The following is a 22,629-nucleotide window of genomic DNA, read 5'->3' on the forward strand; positions in this document are numbered from 1 at the left end:
AGTTTCCGGGGGTTGAACTTTTCAGTGGAAATTTTGAATCTTTCCGTGGAGGAGGAGCGGGATTTTCTAGTATTATTTAAAAAATGATCAGCAATTAAATTTAAAAAAACAAGTTTCTTCAACTGAAAGAACAAGTTTCTTCAATGTTTCAACATTAAAACTTTGAACAAACAAAAGTTATTACGTGTATGAGTGGGGTACCCCCTCATCAATACCTCACTCTTTACGTCAAAGTCTGACTTTTTGTCCCAGATCTTCAAGGACAACTCCAGAAAAACAAGGATCAATTAATTAGAATAGCAAGAAGCTTTTTTTTTAAGTACTAAAAAACTTAGCATGAAGAGCGAGGTTATGAGGAGGGGGCAATCCCCCTCATATGCGTAACAATTTCTGTTCGTTTTAAGTTTTAATGGTGCTACTTACTTTCAGTGGGAATTTTTTTTTTTTTTATCTAATACTTACATTTACAAGGAGAAATAAGACAGGATCCCAGGTTTAAATATGGCCAGGCGGCATAATAGTATTGCATGGCTACGTAAAGAAATAGGACGTAGTCATTTGGGACTTGTCCTAGTTAAAGATTGAAACTGAGTCTCAATTAGTGACGATGAAAGTGTTAAAAAGAGATGGACAGAAGATTTTGACAATTGTGTTTAGCCGTGCTAAATTCACAGGGAATTATATAGAGAAGAATAAGAAACTTTGTGACAATTTGGAAACAAAGGAAGATCTATTTTGCGAAGAAGAGTCGGAGATAGAACTAAAAGGACTGAAAAATAATGAGGCCAAAGGTGATGATAGTGTGGTAAAGGAGATTTGAAATACAGGGGTTGTGAAGTTAGAGGTGAATTACTGAAGACTACGAATGTGATTGTCGAAAAAGAGGATGTAACTAGCGATTTTTGAAAACTTTAAGTAAACCCCTCCATAAGAAAGATGATAAGAGTGAATGTGGTAATTATAGAGGCATTAGCCCAGTTTCTGTAGTAAGCAAATTACTTTGTATGAAGATACTTTTTAGACTTAGAAATGATGCAGATTAAGTTTTAGGCCCTTCACCACCTGAACAGTGACTCAGCGGTCCTCCTTGATGATAACTAGTGTGTAATCACATATCACTTTATATAATTGTATCAAACATTAAGTGAATGCTTGTGTTCAATCCCACTTCCTAGGGCAATAATGAGAGAAAGGGTGAGATGGCAAGAGCACGTTCTGCGGATGAAGGATGCCCGATTGTCGAAGATTGTCCTTTTTGGCCAACCACCTAGGGCTAAACGGGAAGCAGGTCATTTGCGGTTGGGGCGGGAGGATGTCATAAAGAAAGATTTAGGGGAAAAAGGAACCTCCTGGGAGGGTTTAAAGAGGGAGGCTCTGAATAGAATAGTATAGAGTAGGAGCGTGATCCGCTGTGTTGGCTTCAGGTGGTTTGGTGCTGCGGTGGGTTGTTAGCAGTAGTAGTCCTTAGGAACGAACGTGCCAACGGGCGGCGTTACTGCCTCTGAAGCTGGTAAACCCATACACAGGCGTTCGATAATTTTTAATCCGTTTCCCTTCCGGGGATTTTAAAGTTTTGTGCCGTTCAGTTTTGTGCGACAAAAGACAGAAAACGTCACTTTGCTGTGGCACAATCCCTTTGGATATTTAAAAAGGGAACAAGAACGTTTAGTTTCAGTTCGAGTGAGCGCCATGATTTTCTAAGACTGGAAAAAAAAAACACATATACGATAATCCCTGGGAAAAACGCAAATAAACACGCATCTGCGATCATCCTTCTAAAAAAAAGGAAAAAAAGAAAAAAAAACGCAAAATTCAACATTTTTGTAGATAGGATCTTCAAATCTCGACTATAAGGTTACCTGATATGCTGAACTTGGTGGTGTAATTTTCATAAGAATTACTTGTTCTTCGAAGGGTTTTTGCCCTCTTGTTATGAAAATCTGCGAAATATTTTCAAGGTTCATAGCTTTTGATGGGTTTGATGAATATTATTTATTTAGAATCACAACAAAAAGCGATTTCGATTTTATTTATGTATTGTTAAAAAAATATTTTATTTTTGAGTTTCAGCTACTATTAGACCGTGTCACTCCTTTCAGTTCGTTACCACGAATTGTTTGAAAGAGAGCTAGTGCAATCTAGCATCACTTGGTGGAAAAGCCGCCTTTCTCAAAGGTGGGCAATAGGCCCATTTGAGTACGGTCATTCAAACTAGTCATTATTCTGCATGCTAATATAGCCCTAACCATTTTATAATGAATAAAAAAATAGTTGAATTAAAACTCTTCTGACTATCGGAAAATTTCAGGTTGGACCCAAGTAAACTTTAACTTTTAATTGAAATCAAAGTTTCGGTAAATTGTTATTCAGCTTGTTTTGAATTGTTCTAATTCTTCTAATTAACACAGCACCAACAGTGATTAGCCCAGTGGTTAGTACACTAGACTTGAAATCGTTTGCTCGTAAGGACAGGGATTCGAGTCATGGTATCGCAGGTTATTTCGTTTAGAAGCGGGGTCAGTGGCTAGACTCTGTGAGCACTCTAAATGGGTGCCTGGAGAAATCTGGGGTAGGTAAACAGGAACGTTGTGCAAAAACACATAATTGTTGGCCTCTAGCCCCCCCCCCCTCCCCCATTCCATTTCCTTGCTGAAGTGCCATAAAACAGAGATCATTACCCCGGTATGGATTGCAAAGTCCAGTGCCCTATTCTTTCTTCTTTTGTTTAACCGTGATGCTAGCAGTTCGGAACCCTGACCCATTACAGTTGCATCTGAAATTTGATAAATTTCAGTTTCACAAAGCCAAGGAAATCACCAATGCTACTAGAAAAACAGCAAGCCAGTTGCATCCTGGTTGTCACTTCCTAAAAGGGATACGGCTTTGAAGTCTGCTTTTATTTCTATCCCGCTCCCCCAATGCGTATCTCCTCACAATACTAAAAATATCACCGATGGAAAAGTAACAAATGATTTTATCGAGTACGAAGTCAAAACCTATTCTAGTAAATCTCACTATTACATTTTTAATCATGGTGACAAGCAGGTGATAAAAGGAGGGCACATTAAGGATTTACTTTTACTTCAAAAGATCTCTTTCCCAAAATAGGTGCCATTGCTGAATTTGAACTTGATGTGAAAACCCATAAGAAGGATGGCCGTTAATTTCCCAGAAAACATTCTGTTCTCAGTTTGTCCAGGAGAGAAATTTTTAACATCTGCTCCATTGATTAAGAAATGGACTACTTTTTTCTGTAAGATAAAGTAAATCTGTCTCGTGCAGCGTAGTTGATACTTGATAATGGGACTTTTATTTGGTCAGGAAATATTATTTGATTCTGGCAATATATACTTTACCATCAAGACCAACTTCCTCTGTTTCAAAATGACAAACTTTAAAAATATTACTTTCTTTTTCCAGTCTACATTTTCCTTATCATAGGGAAGCCAGATAGAAGGAATTCCTCTTTAAACATGAAAGTTAAAAACAACAAGCGGTTAAAGCTATTTTAAATTTTCGTTTTTCTTCTTTATCATATCAAATAATGCGGATAACATAATATAACAAAGTAAACTGATACGTTTCAATTTATCCTAATTTCCTTTAAAGCACAGATTCGTGTCAAAGCTACTCTTAATACTACCTTTTCTATATATTAATTAAAAAACTTTTTAAACAAAATACGTTTTTTTTAAATTAAAGAACCCCATTAAACCAAAATGAACAAAAATAGAATCAAATCATATACCAAGAACACAACTACCACAAATCAGTATCAATAAATAAATAAAACCCAAATCAAACAGAAATTAAAATAAATAAGAGTAAAACTCGGAACGAGCAGAAATTAGTATGAGCAGGGTTCTAAACCCCAAGTTTTCTAAAAGCCAGAATATAATTTGTACTTTACTGAAAAAAATTCAAATGAATTTACTGAAAAAAATCTGCATTGTCAGTTTAATGTACATATGCTGATATTTATTCCTTAAAATCTTAATTGACCTTTGATTTCTTAAAGTTAGAAAAGTGAAAAAATATGAAAGAATTTTCTCCAGTTTTTTCCAGTAAAGTACAAATTATATTCCGGCTTTAGAAAGCTTGGGGTTTAGAACCCTACTCATACTAATTTCTCCTCGTTTTGAGTTTGACTCTTATTTATTTTAATTTCTGTTTGTTTTGGGTTTCATTTATTTATTTATACTGATTTGTGGTAGTTGTATTCTTGGTAGATTATTTGATTCTATTTTCTTTCATTTTGGTTTAATGGAGTTCTTTACTTTTTTTGAAAAACTTATTTTGTTGAAAAAGTTTTTTTTAATTAATTTCTGTTCGTTTTATATTGACATAGTCTTTTTCAGGGAAAAAGACTGAGACTCTTCTAAAGTTAAACAACGGTCCCTTCCATAAAAAACTTAAATACCCCCTAAGAATAGCTTACAACCCTTGCCCCTAGTTACTGGGAATTTTTTCAACCCCAAAGGCCTTGTTATATGATATTTAGACCATTTTGAATAGAATATATATCTCAAAATTTCTATTAGATGCATTTTGGGACGATACGACGTGTTTATGTGTGTGTGTGGGGAGGGGGAGGGGGTAGCCCCCCTCCAATTACTTTTACTCTTAAAAAAACACTAGAACGTCTGATTACCAATCCAAAGAGCCCCCTCCGAAGTTCATATGGCTATGCTTTCTACAAAAAAAATATCATCATATGTCCCCAGGACATAACTTACAACCCTAAGGGCTAGAGGTTTTGTTATTCTCTAAGACATGATTTTCAGACCGCTCTGATACGCTGAACAAAATGGCTTCTCTAAGTTTTGATTGGAAGTGTTTGGGGACATTATGGGCGTAGGGGGGGGGGACTTTGCCCTTTGATCACTTTCTAATAATAAAAACGCACTAGTATTCTCAATATCCAGTCAAATGAGCCTTTTTGAAGCTTCTACGACAAAACTTTCTATAAAAACCTTATATGCCCCATGGGTATAACTTACGACCCTTGTTCAGAGGGCTATGGAGGGAGGATTTTCATCCTCTAGGACATACTTTCATGGCCTTCCAACTACGCTGAACAAAATGGCCATATCAAAATGTTGATCGGAACTGTTTGGGGAAATGATGGATTTGGGGGGGGGATTCTCCCTCTAAATACTTTCGACTATTAAAATAGGCGATAGCCCTTTAAATTTAAAATCGAATGAGCCCTTTTTGAAATTTTTACGACAACACTTTCTATAAAAACATCCCCAGGGCATAACTTACAACCTTAACCCTGAAGGCTGTGGGGGAGGGCGATGTCATCCTCAAGGACCTAATTTCGAGAACTTTCAACTACGTTCCACAATATGGCTATCTTAAAATTTTGATTGGATGTGTTTGGGGAAGTGGTGGGTGTGAGAGGGGGTTAGTTACCCTCCAATCACTTTCGACTACTAAAAGGGCACTAGCCGTCTCGGTTTCCAGTTTAATGAGCCCCATTTGAAGTTTCTACGACAACGCTATCTATAAAAACCTTATATGTCCCTATGGTAGAACTTACAACCTTTTCCCTGAGAGCTGTGGGGGTTTGTCATCCTCCAAGACATAATTTCCAAAACTTTAAACTACGTTGAACAAAATGTCTATCTAAATATATTGACTGGATGTGTTTGGGGAAAATGTGGGCGTGGTAGGGGGATTAGTTGCCGTCTAATCACTTTCGACTATTAAAAAGGGGACTAGCCCTTTGAATTTCCAATCGAATGAGCCATTTTTCCAGTTTCTATGACAAAGTTTTCAATAAAAACCTTATATGCCCCAAGGGTATATAAATTATAACCCTTGCCCCGAAGACTGGAGGGGGGAGTGTCCTGCTCAAAGAAATAATTTCCAGAACTTTCAACCGAACAAAATGGCTATCTCAATATTTTGATTGGATGTGTTTGAGATGGTGGGCTTGGAAGGGGTGTTAGTTGCCTTCTAATCATTTTTGAATATTAAAAAAGGCACTAGCCCTCTCAATTTCCAATTGAATGATTCCCTATTGAAGTTTCTACGACAACGCAATCTATAGAAACCTAATATGCCCCCAGGGCATAACTTACAACCTATGCCCTGGGGACTCTGTGTGGTTTGTCATCCTTAAATACATAATTTCCAGAACTTTAAACTACGTTGATTAAAATGGCTATCTCTAAACTTTGATTGAATGTGTTTGGGGAAATGGTGGGCGTGAGAGGGGGGTTCGTTGCTCTCCATTCACTTTCGACTATTAAAAAGGGCCCTAGCCCTTTCAATTTCCAATGAATGATTCCCTTTTGAAGTTTCTACGACAACACAATCCATAAAAACCTAATATGCCCTCAGGGTATAACTTACAACCTATGCTCTGGGGGCTTTGGGGGTATTGTCATCCTTAGATACATAATTTCCAGAACTTTAAACTACGTTGATTAAAATGGCTATCTCTAAACTTTGATTGAATGTGTTTGGGGAAATGGTGGGCGTGAGAGGGGGGTTCGCTGCTCTCCATTCACTTTCGAGCATTAAAAAGGGCACTAGCGCTTTCAATTTCCAATCAAATGAGCTCTTTTCGAAATTTCTACAACGAAACTTTCTATAGAAACCTTATATGTCCCCAGGGCATAACTTACAACCCTTGTCCTGAGGGCTCTGAGGGGGAGGATTGTCATCCTCAAAGATCTAACTTCCAGAACTTTCAACAACGTTGAACAAAATATCTCAAAATTTGGATTGGGTGTGTTTGGGGAAATTGTGGGCGTGGGAGGGGGGTTAGTTGCCCTTCAATCATTTCGACTATTAAAAAGGGCACTAGCCCTTTCAATTTCCAATCGAATTGGCCCTTTTTGAAGCTTCTACAAAATCACTTTCTATAAGAAGCCTTATATGCCCCCAGGGCATAACTGACAACCCTTGCCCTGAGGGCTGTGGGGGCGGGGGTGTCATCCTCAAAGACATAATTTCCAGAACTTTCAACTACGTTGAAAAAATGGCTATCTCAAAATTTTGATTGTTTGTGTTTGAGGAAATGGTGGGCATGAGAGGGGGTTAGTTGCCCTCTAATCATTTTCAACAACTAAAAAGGGCAAACTGACAACCCTTGCCCTGAGGGCTGTTGGGGGGGGGGGGTTTGTCATCCTCTAAGACATAATATCCATAACTATTAACTACGTTGAAAAAAATGGCTATCTCAAAATTTTGATTGTTTGTGTTTGGGGAAATGGTGGGCGTGAGGGGGTTAGTTGCCCTCAATCATTTTCAACTATTAAAAAGGGCAAATGTCATTTCAATTTCCAAACGAATGAGCCCTTTTTGAACTTTCTACGACAACGGTTTCTATAAGAGCCTTATATGCCCCTAGGGCATAACTTACAACCCTTGCCCTGAGGGCTGTGGAGGGGAGGTTGTCATCCTTAAAGACCTAATTTCCAAAACTTTCAACTATGTTGAACAAAATGGCTATCTAAAAATTTTGATTGGATGTGTTTGGGGAAAAGGTGGGCGTGAGAGGGGGGTTAGTTGCCCTCCAATCACTTTCGACTATTAAAAAGGGCAAAAGCCCTTTAAATTTCCATTCGAATGAATCCTTTTTGAAGTTTCTACAACAAAGCTTTCTATAAAAACCTTATATGCCCCCAAAGCATAACTTACAACCCTTGCCCTGAAGGCTGTGGTGGGAATATCCTCCTCAAAAACATAATTTCAATTTGGAAATCAACTACGTTGAACAAAATGGTTCTCTCAAAATTTTGATTGAATGTCTTTGGGGAAATGGTGGGCGTGGAAAGGGTGTTAGTCGTCTTCCAATCACTTTCGACTATTAAAAAGGGCACTACCCATTCCATTTTCCAATCGAGTGAGCCCTTTTTGAAGTTTCTACGACAACTCCTTCAATACGAAGTGCCCTGGTCTAAGCCAAAAAAAAAAATGAACAATACAGTTAAACAGTAAAATGAACAATGAACAATAGTAAAGAACGATGCCAACATCGTTGTTTACTTAGGCAGCGCTATTGCGCTGCCTATTATCAGACCCAGGTAAAAGAAATAATAGATGAGCACGTCGTTATCACATAATAAATCAACCATTTATGTCGTTTCAATTCTGAACAATATTTCTAAATTTGATTACCCGAAAACCACTAAAAAAAGAAGCATAGAATCTGCTGCATATATATCTTCTATGAATAATCCTTTGCATGGCTTTTTTCAAGTTATTCCCCCCTTGTGTCATTAATGATTTTCAATTTCAGGAATTAGATGATGAAAAGCTTGCTGTAAAAGCAAAAAAAAAAAAAAAATGTAGACTATCCACATTAAAGAAAAAAACATAAAAAAATTAGAAGTTCCTGAGCGACAGCCTGAAGGTCTTTTAGCACATACAATCAGTGCTTTTAGTATCCCAGAGCTTTTCGGACTTCCCTAATTTACCCAAAAAGAAAATTGGGTTTTCGAAATATCCCCAGTAATTTCCGTAAATTACAATCAAATATGTGTATGTTGCATTAAAAATGGTATATTTACGAACGTTAATTTTCTGTGAGAATTCAGGGAATTCAATTTGCTTAGGAGAAATACGGCAACAGAAGAAGCACTGCAGACATTTATCTATTATTGAATTTTCTCAATTACGATTTTAACCACTTACTTCTTCAAATTTATTAGTATTTACGGAAAAAAAAGAAAATGCTTCCTTTATTCTTTAAGATAACGATTTTACTTTCAATCAATCGATGGTCTTCCTTATAAAATTAAATCTAACTGATAGGTTTTTTTTTCAAGTGAGACTGAAGAACTAATTAAAACTAAAAATTTGTTAATGAATAACAGTAAATGTTTTATTTCCCGACTGCCTACTGAAGCAAGTGAACTGAAAATTTTATTTCTTATTCAAATGCATAGCACTAGGATCTTTCATTCTTGAAGGACTGTGATAAATACTTTTTATCTCATTTTGTTTAACCTTGTGTTTGAGCCGTCGTTCTTAAAGCTCTGGTGCCATATTTCAAGCTTTTGTGCAAAGATCGCTGTAAGGGAGGGGAACTCCCCCCCTCTAATATCGATTAATTTCTGGTCGTTTTAATTTTTAGTGTAGCTCTTTCAAATACCAATACTTGCTGCTCCGAAGCCTCGGAGAATTGGAAGACAAATTAACTTTGACATTTTCAGCTTTGTTTAGGGATTTGTTGACATTTGCTACACCTTAGCACCAAAGAAAATAAATTGTCATAGGCTATTGGACTTGTTAGTAATGCCCAAGCGCTGAGCCAGAATTACATTTATATAATGCCAGTAAAACCTAAATTATTAATGTAGACCTAAACTTTTTCTGGTATCAGGTCAGCATACACAAGGATAAACATTCAATTTTTATGATATTCTCATTTATATTTTGACCGTTAATTTTCTTTTCACAAAACAACAGTAAGCGAACCAGACAAGTTAATAGAATCTACAGTAAACTGAAATTGACATTGTGCTGTTTTTTTTAGTTTAATTTATATATTTAAACGAATTATTTTTTTTTAAATCTAGCCTTCAATATAATGAGCTTGTAAGTAAATATGTATCTAATTATCAAATAATATTAAGGGATATTTTTCTTTTTGTTTCTTTGATTAGGGTTTGTTGTCCATATGCCACTTTATACGGTAATCACACGGGCATGGGATACATTTAGAATAGAATAATGCTTTATTTTAAAACTTTTCACAAGCGATACATCACCGAATATAAGTTCGTGTCAAAAAAATGAAGTAAACAACAACCATCACAAGCACTTCAATGAAATTAGGTTCAGGGACAACAAAACATTAAGAAATATAAACTGACAAAATATAGACAAATAGAAATTAAACAATTAAGACAAATTTTATAACGGTTGCTGTGAACCAATAAAATAATCAACTTTCTGTTTCACCCTTGGTCCCTGAAGCAAGGACTCAGTTTACTTTTGTTTTTCTTATTCGCTTGTTTGCAGTGAATGAGGATGGATATGGCCTACTTTTATACGTATACTTTTCGAAACTCCTGAAAATAATTACACTAATATACATGTATTTCAAAAATATCACCTGTCATAGGGATACCATATTTACCAGCATATGACAGACGCGCCACTATGCCTGGGTCAGGAATTTAAGGCTTCATAGCCCATAGTGACCAGTGGTATATCTCTGATGAGCCCTAGATGATGAAGAGTAATTTGGAAAAATTTATTTGATTTGAATTGCCTTTTGGTTGTTGAGTTTATGATGCCTTACATTTACTAATTAAAATTTTGTATGTCCACGGATCCTTCTGTTTTGTTTAATATTTGGGCTTACTGTTTGTCCTAGGTGTTGAAATTTGTGCGTAACGTTAAAACCTTAATGAAGTGCGTGTCTGTCTAGATTCCAATACAGAATAGTTTTTGTTTCTCGCTGAATTACTATTTTTAACCCATTGTAAACTTTACTAAAGGAATAGCTGTCAAATACCATTAATTCAAGTTCTCCGTCCCTCAGGCTTGTCCCGCCTTCTGCACGGTCCGCAACAACGCCAATTCTTCTTCCAAAAGAGTCACCAATATACATGAACGAATTAAGAGGGTAATAATTTCCAGATATGGGCTCAGTGACATTCAATTTCCATGTCGGACGAAAATTTCTTTTTCGTTTTACTATTTGTCTTCCGTTACTGTCAGTAAAAAATATACTTTTTGAGTGAAGGTCCGTCGTGAATCGTGATACAACCTCTTTTCCAACGCCATCCCTATTAAACAAAGAACAGAGTAAATAATCAAATGACGATATGAAAAATTAAAACAAAAATAAAGCTAGGGTTAGGATATTGAAATATTATATGGTGCTGGGAATCCAGTTTTCAAAAGATTTTTATATTGCAAAACGAATGTTATGTCCATCTAGGACTATCTAGTCTTTGCAAGCTTTCTTTGATGTTTGATATAGTTCATGATATTACATCGAAGCATTTGTCTGATAAATTTGTTATGAATTTTCATGCGTATAGTTATGAAACTATGCCCATCATGCAAGGCCTAGAATTAACAGGATTGACTTTCCAGATCATGCTATTACCAGTGCTTTGGATTACTGCATCATCCACCATCTAGGATCCTGAGAGGTGTGTTTTTTTGTCAGCAACTCAGACTAGTTGGGTTTTTAAAAATATTATAATTGATTATTTCTGGTTATTTTCTTTTTATTAATCTCTCTTTTCCGTTTATTTTCATGTTTCATATGAATGGGCATCGACTGCTGTATGTTTGTTACTGCAGCGCTTGGAAACTGCAGCGCTTGGGATTCTAGCTTCACTGTATTTTGCTAAATACGAATACTCGTTCACCATATAGGAACTTGATAAGCCAATAGTATCAAATGCTAAGCCTATCGAACAAAATTGAGTCAAATGAACAAGGTAAGAAAGAGGAAAAGGATATCAGATAGAGATAAAAAAAAAAAACAGTTTCAAGACTTCTTTGAATCATTCCAAATTAATTTTACGATTCCATCCATCTATTTTTAACAATCCTCAGTACTTTTTTAAAGAAGATAATGTAAACCCCGTTTTGACCTAATTGGGGGGGGGGGGCTCGTGATATTAGAAGGTTTAAACACGAATTTACTATAGTAAAAAGTGTTTCTGACCAATTTAGTCAGCAAAACCAACACAACACAATATTAAACATAATACAACACAAGTAAATAACTTTTATAATGCACATGAGACCAATATGGACGGGGTTTTAACCCCCCCCTCCCCCCCCCCCCAAAAAATAGACTCATAAAAACGTAACAAAAATACATTTAATCCAATTTTTGATGCGTTTTGTACCCCTCCCCCCCGCCCCTTTTAACAGTTTTAACACTTTTAACAGTTTGTAGTATTTCTGTGCTTTCGATGACACGATGAGAAACTTCTGGCGATTATAACTTCCACAGAAAGAAAATTCCAAATAGAAAATTCACTGCTAGGTCAATTTTAATATACCACATATAGGACAGAAAAATGGTCCAGAATCATTTCCGGTACCTCAAGCAGAGTTTTTGTTGCTTTGAGTCAGCAGACAGAAAATCAAACACCACTAGTTGCAAGCACAATGAAATTTTCCATCAGTTTCCCCTCCACATTTTATTTCCCTCCCCATGGAGTTTAAAAAATACCTTTTTTTGGGGTATTTCCAAGACAAATGCCTTTATTGAGTATTTTCATTGACAAAATTGAAAAAACAACAAATTTGCCCCCCCCCCCCCCCTCAACAGATACTGAAAAATGCATTTTGCTCTTTATTTTTCTCCTAATCTAGAATTTAAGCATATAGTCACCTTTTGCATTTCACTTATTTTGTGTATTCTTTTATTTTTCACCAACTTAACTAGACATATTGGCAGTCTGAGTTTCCATTTCGGAATGTGATATTCGACCTATGGCGTAAAATTTTATTGCTGTACCTTAAATAGAATATCTTAGCTAAAAAAAATACTTTTATTGTAAGTTAAATAGAAACAAGCTTCTTCCGAAAAAGTTTTTCAAACAAAAATAAAGAGGGAATATGTTAAATCGAACCCGAGCATAAATAAAGTCATATGATAATTCAAACTTAAAACGAACAGAAATTAATGTTAATGAATAAATGAGAGCCAAAACCAATAGAAATTCCAATGAACAGTCAGGTTCCATTTAAGCCTTCTAAAGGCCAGAGTATCGCTTGTGCTTTACTGGAAATATTTTTCTGTCCAGCATTGTGTATTTATTTGTCATAACACCACAACAAATACAACAGCACAAGCTGTGCTAAAGAACAGCACAACTTGTGCTGTTTTGTGTTGTGCTGAGCAACAGCACAACAAGAAAAAAAATACATCTCGAGGAAAACCAAGATTTTCACATAAATATCCCTTACCCTCAAATCCTCTAAACGGCTTGAATGTCGTTTAGTATTTTATTGAAAATGATACAAATTTTGAACAATGGGGTTTTTATTCATCAAAAAATCAACAAAAACAACAAAAAGTAAAAGAAAATCCTCGTAAAAGTCAAGATTACTGCAAAAAATTAAGTAGACTGATTATCAATATGTAATGATATTCATTCCAGTAAGAGTTCGTAATTTTTGATTTACTAATGTTATAGAGAGAAAAAAAATATACTTGTTTGCAGTTATGTGCGCTAGTAAAGTTTCGTTCGCCCCCACCCTTTTTTTTAGGTAATTTCATTTGGTTTTTTGGGTCTCATTTATTCCTTGATACTAATTTCTTTTCGGTTTATGTTTCAATTGTTAAATGACTTTATTTATACTCTACCTTAGTTAAATAGATCTTTACTTATTTTTGAAAAATCTTTTTTTCGGAAGTTTGTTTTTATTAATTTATGTTCGTTTTTAATTGACAATGTTTTTTACTGTCTAATAAAGAGTTTTCCGGGTTTTCTGCTTAAGAATTAAGATTTTGGCTTGTTAAGATCTTACACAAAATTTTTTTGCAAATTTTATTACAAGTTCTACTTTAGAACTCTGTGTGGGTCTGCAAATAGTTTTTGGGCCTTCTATAGGGCTCAAGCCATCTTGACCCTATTCTGTTGCAACTTTGACGAATTAATCGAAAATTTTATTATAAGAATTTATTACATTATTGTTTGCTTTACTTGCTTGTTTATTCAAACAAATCAATTTTGAGGCTTCTTATTGAATGATTTCTATTTCATTGTAAAAAAAAGTGTCAGAAATCATTACAACCAGACTCGTTTCTTGATTTAAGTTCATTTTGTTCTAAAATTTTAATCAAAGTGTTTTCCTTCCCTGGAATTTTAAAGCAAATCAGCGAAAAAAAAACCGAGTATTTTGCACTAAGAATCAAGACGAGCTGATTTTTTTCCAAAATTTGCTGGCCTTGATAAGTTTACCTTGACTCCCCCCTATGTCAAAGTTTGAAATCTACTTACCCCCCCCCCCTCTACCCAATCGAACACTCACTCAAAGTTTCAATGGGATTCCTTAAGCCGTTAATTCCCACTCCCGTTGCAGTGCCTGGGAAATAGTAGATATGACATTTTGATAAACTGGATAAGAATAATGTCTTTCGATTCAGCTCTATGCTTTAATTTAAGTCATAATTTTATGTCCTTCCCTCCAATACTCCCCCCTGGTACATTCGCAAGATATTGTAGTAATTTGAAAAATCAGGTGGACATAGCGACTTTTGAATCACTGATTTACGGGTATCATTTCCGAAGTATACTGCTGTAAATCTTGGCCTAGCCAACAATCCGTAAAAAATCGCTCAGAATATAATTAATTAGGACCGAAACTCTTTTGGCTCACTTAACAAGACCCACTCTTTTGGCCCATAAACAACAAGATAGAATTAGAATAATAGAGAAAATTTTTTCTATACGACAGTGGAATGCGAACTTTAAATGAATATTTCGAACCTATATTCAAGAGCCGTCCTCAGCAAAACAATGAAAAAATATAAAAGAAATTCACATTAAAATACAATCATTAAAACTAAAATCTTTTTAAAACAGTCCGAGCATCATTACTTCAGGGAAGTTCAACCATTGTCTTATAGAAAAAAATTCCCTATTGTTCTACCTTTATTTTGTTGTTTATACTCCTGGACTCCTAGGAACCCCCTCCCTACTCCCAAGAAAATGTATGATTTTCATGACCCAGAGAATGATATTCGAAAGTTTAGATCCAATTTGAACGCCCCAGATCAAATATTCCGTCCCCTTTTCCATTATAAGACCTACTTGTAAACAATGGGCAATTTGCAGACTTTATGGCCCTTTTCCAAAAGGTGGTGTGGATCTTGTCATCCCCAGAGACATATTTGTGGTTCGACTATTTGAATCAAAATGTAGGCTATGTCGGAAACTTTTTATTGGATACCTTTGGTCTTGTGGGGGTGAGCAGGAAAAAGGGCTTGAAAGTGGGGTTGTTTGCCATCCTAGCCTTTTTTATTCATAAAAAGAAAACTAGAGCCTTATATTCCCGTTTCAATGGTCCATTTCGGTTCCTAGGAAGTTAACTTCCGTGTGTCCAACTCTCCCCCATTCTCACTGCCACATTCCCTGAAAGTTTCAACTCCATCCTCCGAAACGTTTCCAAAATATTGCGGACATAATATTCCAATGACATGGATATACGTAGTGTTTTTCGTTCCCCCCCCCCCCCCCACCTACTTCCAAGTCAAAATTTCAATTCAGCTAGTCCATTCGTTCCAAAATTCCCTCAAAGTTACAACTTTTTCCCTTCAGACATTAATTTCCCTTCTCAAGATGTTACAATATATTGTATTTTGATAATCTGAATGAGCATAGTACATTGTCTTTTGATTTAATGCAACCTCCCCATCAACATTCCCTAAAAGTTTCAATTCAGTACCCTTAGCCGTTCTTTTTCTTTTTTCTTACGAGCTGAGAGTTCTCCTAGTTTCTTTTTTTCTATTTTGTGTTCTTTACTGTGTCTAACAAGCTGTTTTTTTCAAAATTTAGTTTTCAGCCTCACATAGTCACGTAAAATGAAAAAGATAGCTTATTATGTGTTTTCCCAATGCATGAAATTTATTCCTGGACTGATGTGTATGTGGTCTACTAGAGCTCTCATCCTTTTCCCGCAAGAATAAGCAGATAAATGTTTTTCGGTGTCTGTTGAATCTTTTCTAAACAAAGCTAAAAGGCCACTTGTAATAACTCAAGGGAATAGTCTTTCAATCGAACGAAGATTTCCTCTTATGACTTGCAGTCCCTTGGAAGCAGTCCTATCTGTTCTTGGTCTATTTCAGGCTTCTGTTTTCCCTTTAAGGGATAAATGTAATAAACGACTTCATGGACTGAAATAGGCAGAAATATATTACTTATCTTATGATCTTAATGAAGCTTTCATTTCCAGTGAAAATTATGGTAGAAGTAAAATCTATTTAACTTACTTTGTAAAATTTGGATTTGCTTAGATCGGGAACAGATTGCATTTTGCCAAATTTCTTGGTAAAATGCAACGGTATCTTGACATTTATTAAAAAATTAACTTTTCAATAATAAAGTAAATGGAATAACAAGCTATAAGAAAAAAAATATGAATCAACTGGAATAAATTAAAAAAAATGCTTTGGTAGAGTAGTAAAATCATTTACAAATAAGGCAAGGGTCCGATTTTGAAACATCCAAGTAGTCAAGAAATATATGAAAAAAACATATAATAATAAATGTATTAACAAGCACACATTACCTAAAATCTGAAATTTTTTCGGGATCAAATAAAAAAAGGTTTTTTTTAACAAAATTTTTTTAGGGATCAAATAAAAAAAGTCTTTTTTAACTAAAAGTAAGGAGCGAGATTAAAACATAAAAACGCGATATTCCGTATTTGAAATTTGGCTGTCCCCTCCTCAACGCTCCGCTATTTACGCTAAAGTTTTTTATTACTTTAAAAAGTAGAGTTGTGACCAATAGGCAATCTTGTCACAAACTATAATATGTAAAAAAAAAAAATGCTTTGGTAGAATAGTAAAGTCATTAACAAATTATGTAAGGCCTTAATTTTTAAAATTCCAAGCAGTCAACAAATATATAAAATAAAAACATATAATAATATATGTATTAACAAGCACAAGTTAAGTAGAATCTGAACTTTTTTTTTCAGGATAGACAATCATACATTTTGAGAAACCCGTTAAAAAAGATTTAGCTTAAAGAGAAATGAAATTATTTAGGCATATCGTTCAATTCATACATGGAATGAATTGTTATGAATTTCAAAAAGTGATTTAAATGCCAAATCAATCAACTTTATGGAGGGAAATAACGGAAAAGAACGAGAAAGTTCGACATATAACGAAAACAGAGACTGTTGTACTTTGTTTGTTTACACTACACTGTATTGTTTTTTATGACCAAAAAACTCAGCTATTTTTTGGTGTTTGACTGTGGTTCAAAATCGCTCTGAAATGTATTTTACTACAGAGTTTCCAAATAGCTTTGAAAATTATTTAAGATCTAAGGTCAAAGACGTTTCTTTATCATTTTGGCCATCGAGCCTTATTTTAGGGAATGTCCCTATTAGTGCGCAAAATTAAGAGCCAATCAAAAGCTAAAACAGAAATCCAAAAAACAAAATCAGAGATTTAAGCTGTTTGTCTTCTGAACGTCTCTAATTTTGCCATATAAGAGGGATTTCATCTTCAGCCATTGAGGAGCGATAAAATTAAACTATTACTACCGATAGCTCATTACAGTACAAAACCACTAGAGGAAAACACAGGTACGCAAACCCCGCCCACTCGATTCTTTATACCTCTCTCTCACGAAATTCCTACTTGCTTTGAATAATTCCTTATGACTTCTCCCCATCCCAATGGAGAACATTCTACTTTTTGCTTCGCCCATCTGGATTGTCCACAACCATGATTTTGGCCAATTTCTTACAACCCTAGACAGTGGGGTTGAACCATTTTTGCATCAAAAGTTAAGAACGAATTCGAAACTTAAAACAAATAGAAATCCGCTTTATATAAGATTTAAAACTAAAGCAATAAAAAAGTATGAAACTTAATTATTATGAATGAAGAAATGAAACATAAATATAACACAGAATGTCAGAAATAAGGGTGTTGGTCCCACGCCTCAAACCCTCAAACGGCTAAAATGTCATTTACCCTTTACTGAAGACTGTAAGATTGCTAAAATTGACGATTTTGTTTAGCCAACTGTTTGTTATCCGCATTTAAATGGAATGAATTTATAAGGAAGAAAACATTGAAGAATTCGAATTTATTTTACCCAGTAAATCTGAACTTTTTTTTAACTTCAAAAGTAAATACGATGTTCCCCCCTCGACCCCCCCCCCCAGAAGACTGCAGTGTCATTTGCCCTTTACTGAAACTAAATAGATTACTCAAATTGAGGATTTTAATCAACTAATTGTTTTTCCTACAGTTTGAAGAGAGTGCATTTATATGGCAGAAGACAGTGACAAAAGTAAGATATTTAAACGGGGTGAAACTATGTTACAGATAAAAAAAAAATTGTGTTTAAACAAGAGTTCTTGGAAGTTTGAGGAGTATTTATTATTTTTTTTTTTTTAATGTTACAGTGAAAAAAAGAGAAACTGTATAAAGCATAGACTTTGTTGTCATTTATGCGTAAATTATGCTCTAGCCATTTGCGGGGTTTTAGGGGGGATAGCACCAGTCTTTATTGTGTTGATTTGCGTTCGTTTTGAGTTTTGCTTCAACTTCCCTTGTCAATTATGTTCACTTTAAATTTAAATCTTTTCTATGGCAATTTGTGCTCGTTATAGGTTTAAAGTCAACACAAGCAAGTAGGAGAAGGTACAAAGGCTTCAGCTCCGCCCCCTCCTGTCGTTAAGACTAAAAAGGACAATATATTTTAATATTGTGAAGAAATAATATTTTAAGAAAAAAATTCAAACCTTATTCCCCCCTCCCCTAGTAGAAAAAATTTCATTGTCACACCCCTTTTCAAGAAAAATAAACAAATTCTCTAGAAGCCCTAAAAAAATAGACGTGACCAAAAAAATACTGTGTAGCTTCTTTTGCATCTTTTTACACTGAATTTGATAACACAATCAGGATTTTCCGCAATCTACATCTCACGAACCAGATTTTAAAATTCAGCTTTTTTGTGGAATTGGACTGACTTTTTCGAAAAACTACATTTAATTGTTTTGAGTAGCTTCGTTACTGCATCTCTATATGCATAATTGAAATATCTAAATAAATAGAAACATAACTTTTGCATAATTATATGATATTTTTCCGTCCAACTCTAAGAATTCCACAAAAAAACCTAAAAACTCTTTAAGTTGTGTAGAAATAGTATGATGACGTTCTTGAATTTCTGAATAAAAAGCTGTAAAATGCCATTCCTATCCCCAAAAGGTGAATCCTGCTTTCGTAGCCTAATAGTGGCGTCAGAATGGGCTTTAACGAGTTTGCCACACCAGAATCGTGACTTAAAACGGCGCGGCAGGTTGACTTCGAGAAGCCGTGCCCGTCAAGGAAATAATAGCGAGAGAATTTGCAAACGAGAGTAAACGTCAAGGAAATAATAGCCTAGTAAACGTGAGAGAATTTGCACTGGATTCTGACTGATGGGTAGTTCTTTTGGGCTTTGTTTGTTTTAGTGGGCTTTTTTAGGCCAAATAACCTCTTCCTAGCTAAACTATCTATTATGTGATACCTGATCATAGTTATACAATGTTTACAGGCCTGAAAATATAACGACTCAGAGATAATAGGTTTGAGATTGCTTGTGCCTGATTTTGACTCCTGTTGATAGAAGAGTCATATAGAATCCACAATGGGCGCACAATTGCAAAAAGTCTCCATTAAACCTGGAGGTCCCGGGAACAGCGGCGTAATTTCATTCTTAATTATGGGAGGGGGGGCTAAGCAACCTCTGTGTGCCCGCCAAAGTGGCTGGCTCACAGTTATTCAAGAGCAACGTTCCTTCACAGTGATTACCACAGGCCTCTCCCAAAATCAACTAATAATAGTAAGAAGCAGCTTAAAAGTTTTTAATAAATACAGAGAACTTAAGTTTGGAAAGTCATTCACAGTTTTATTGCAAAACTGGGAACCAACGAGGTCTCATTTTTCCAAAACTACCAACCATAGCCTCGAAATCCAATGATTTCACACAATTTTTTAAATAGGTTTTAATCAGGATTAATTTAGAAAAGAATATCATGACAAGCCGTTGAAATAGGCAGAGTAATGAACATTAATGCGATTGTCAAAATTTCTGGATATGCTTTCAACATTGCTTTCACTAAATAGTGAAGTGCTAAGAGATCTTTTGGCCTATTCCCTAAGGAGTCGATATATCTTCTCACAATATCTGTTTGCGAGGCAAACAGGGTTGCGTCAATGCAAACCTCTTTGTAATGCACTGCTACACTAGCTAGTCAGCTTGTATTGAGAAAGTGCGGCGGGTCAAGATCTAATGCAGAGATTGACTCTAACAGTGAAAGAACATTCGTGAAGTGGCTATCAAACTCGCAGCACAATCTGTCTATCACAAGAAAATAATCCCTTCTGAAAGCATCTTTAATTGATTATTTCCTTCAGCATGGTCGCTATTTCCCAAAGTCGACACGGTTACAAAATCAGGTACGCTGGAAGCTACTTAATGTGCACGCTTTGGTCTTTTTCACGAGGAACCAGAATTCTGAAAATTTTGCAAAAGGTTTTCAGTGAGGCCACACTCACGAGAAAATTCTTTTGCTTTATGAAACATTACATCAAGAGCTTTTTCAGTTTGCATGTCAATAATTTTATCTCGTGTAGCTGCAATAAGACCAGTAGCTCTAGAGACAAATAGGTCTACCACCTGCAGCTGCTCAAACAGAGATATTGTGGCAAAAAAAAATTCCGCTAGTTGGAGTGTAAATATAAATTCAAATGTCTGAAGACTGGTTATGAGTCTGTGGGCCTGAGCCCACGTCTGAAGAATGTTTTGGTAATTGATGAAACAGTCAAGATACAGTTGTATCTATTCAGTACTTTGTTCACCAATATATATAAGTATACCAATCTTGTAGTAGATAATTTTTCCAACTGACGAACAGTTATGCCAGCGGCTTTCTGGGCATTAACAAATAGTTGGTCATGTATATTGCAATTCGCGATAAGACAATAAAGCTCTTGAAGAATGGAGGAGAAAGATGCCATTCGTCTCAAGTTCTAAATACTAGCACCCAACACAAGGTTGAGTCTATGAGCACGGCGGTGCATGTAAATTGCATGTGGGGCAACTGCTTTAATACCAGCTTGCATACCTGAATGTGGCTGCTCATGACACTGGCTTGATATTTTCATAGAAAAAAAAATTGCCCCCCCCCCTTCTGAATTTAAAAAAGTTAATTCACCTTTTACAACAAGACGTAAAAATGTGTCATGAAATATGAATAATAAATAAATATGTTTGGGAATGAAAGTCACAATAGAATGTTGTGAAGTACAGCTCTATTAGAAACGGATTTGTTTTAATTGAAAACACAATTTTTTCACACTTAAGATCAAATGATTAAGATTGTGACTACTGATTTGGGGCCCCTCCTAAAATCAGAGGGGGGCTATAGCCCCAACAAGCCCCTGAAGTCAATTGAAGCCCCTGCCCAAGAACTTCTTGCTGTCCGGTTTTAACCCCTCAGTCTTTCGTGTAGACTTGAGAAAATGTGTTCGTCGACGTCCTGTACTGGTTCGAGAGCCATTGTTTTTCCTGACTGCATAGTAATTTCGGTGATTTAATTTGATTTTTAAGCGTAATTAGATTAAAAAAAACAATTTATTTCAAATGAGAGTAAGGAGCAACATTAAAACTTAAAACGAACAGAAATTATTACCTATATGAGGGCTATAACCCTCATCAATACCTCGTTCTTTACGCTAAAGTTCAACTTTGTCCCAATTCTTTAAGAATGACTCCTGAATCCCAAAGGCCGTTTAATCAGAATTAATTTTTTTTTAAACTTTTTCCACAAAATAAGTTTTTCGAAAAAAAGTAAAGAACTCCATTAAACCAAAAATGAACAATAATAGAATCAAATAATCTACCAAGCATACAACTACCACAAATCAGTATCAATAAATAAATTAAACCCAAAACAAACAGAAACTAAAATAAATAAAGAGTCAAACTCAAAACGAGCAGAAATTGATATGAGTAGGGTTCTAAGCCCCATGCTTTCTGAAAGCCAGAATATATTGTGTACTTTACTGAAAAAAATTCAAATGAATTTACTGAAAAAAAATCTGCATTGTCAGTTTAATATACATATACTGATATGTATTCCTTAAATTTTTAATTGATTGTTGATTTCTTAAAGCTATAAAAGTGAAAACATTTAGAAGAATTTTTTTCAGTAAAGTACAAATTATATTCTGGCTTTTAGAAAGCATAGGGTCTTAGTGCCTTGAAGTGCCCTGGTCTAGAAAAAAATAAACAATACATTGTGCCAGCATCGTTCTTTACTTAGGCAGCGCTGTTCCACTGCCTATTATAAATAGTTTTTTTTTTTTATAGTACTAAGAAAACTTTAACGTAAAGGGCAAGGTAGTGACGAGGAAAAGACCCCCTCATACACGCACTAATTTCTTTTTGTTTTAAGTTTTAACGTTGCTCCTTACTTTCAGTTGAAAAAAAAACTTGTTTTTTCATTTAATTTCTTATAGTTTTCAAATAATGCAGGGAAATCCGGCTCCCCTCCATAGAAACTTCCCTTCCCTATGAAAAATACCTTCATGCAAAAATCCTCCCACATATACCCCCCCCCCCCCACCAAAAAAATCCCCTGAAAACGTCTGTATACTTCCCAATAACCAATGCCATATGTGAACGAAGGGCAAAGTTCATAACTTGCAGCCCTTCCCCCAGGACAGTGGGGAGTTAAGTCATCCTCAAAGACATAATTATTAGATTTTACGACTATGCTGAAAAACAATACTAACTCAAAATTTTGATCGGGTTAATTTGTTGGAAAATGAGCTTGGGGGGGGGCTAATTGCCCTCCAATATTTTTGGTCACTCAGAAAGGGCACTATAACTTTTGACTTCTGATCAAATGAGCCCTCTCCCGATCTTCTACGATCCCTGGTTC

The 22,629-nt window shown here is 35.3% G+C and overlaps 1 protein-coding gene across 1 annotated transcript in view; it reads right to left on the minus strand.

Annotated features, from left to right (window-relative positions):
• The window catches only part of LOC148951984 (lysosomal alpha-mannosidase-like), a 397,289-nt gene that overhangs the window by 148,953 nt on the left and 225,707 nt on the right, over window positions 1-22,629 (minus strand). Inside the window, exon 6 of the mRNA XM_089089462.1 lies at window positions 10,484-10,757. Within this exon, the coding sequence (XP_088945588.1) occupies window positions 10,484-10,757 (274 nt within the window). The remainder of the gene's footprint in view (window positions 1-10,483; window positions 10,758-22,629) is intronic.

Source organism: Artemia sp. Qi Xiang Cuo, chromosome 5 (genome assembly GCF_049724085.1).
Source record: "Artemia sp. Qi Xiang Cuo chromosome 5, ASM4972408v1, whole genome shotgun sequence".
In the NCBI taxonomy this organism is placed as follows: domain Eukaryota; kingdom Metazoa; phylum Arthropoda; class Branchiopoda; order Anostraca; family Artemiidae; genus Artemia; species Artemia sp. Qi Xiang Cuo.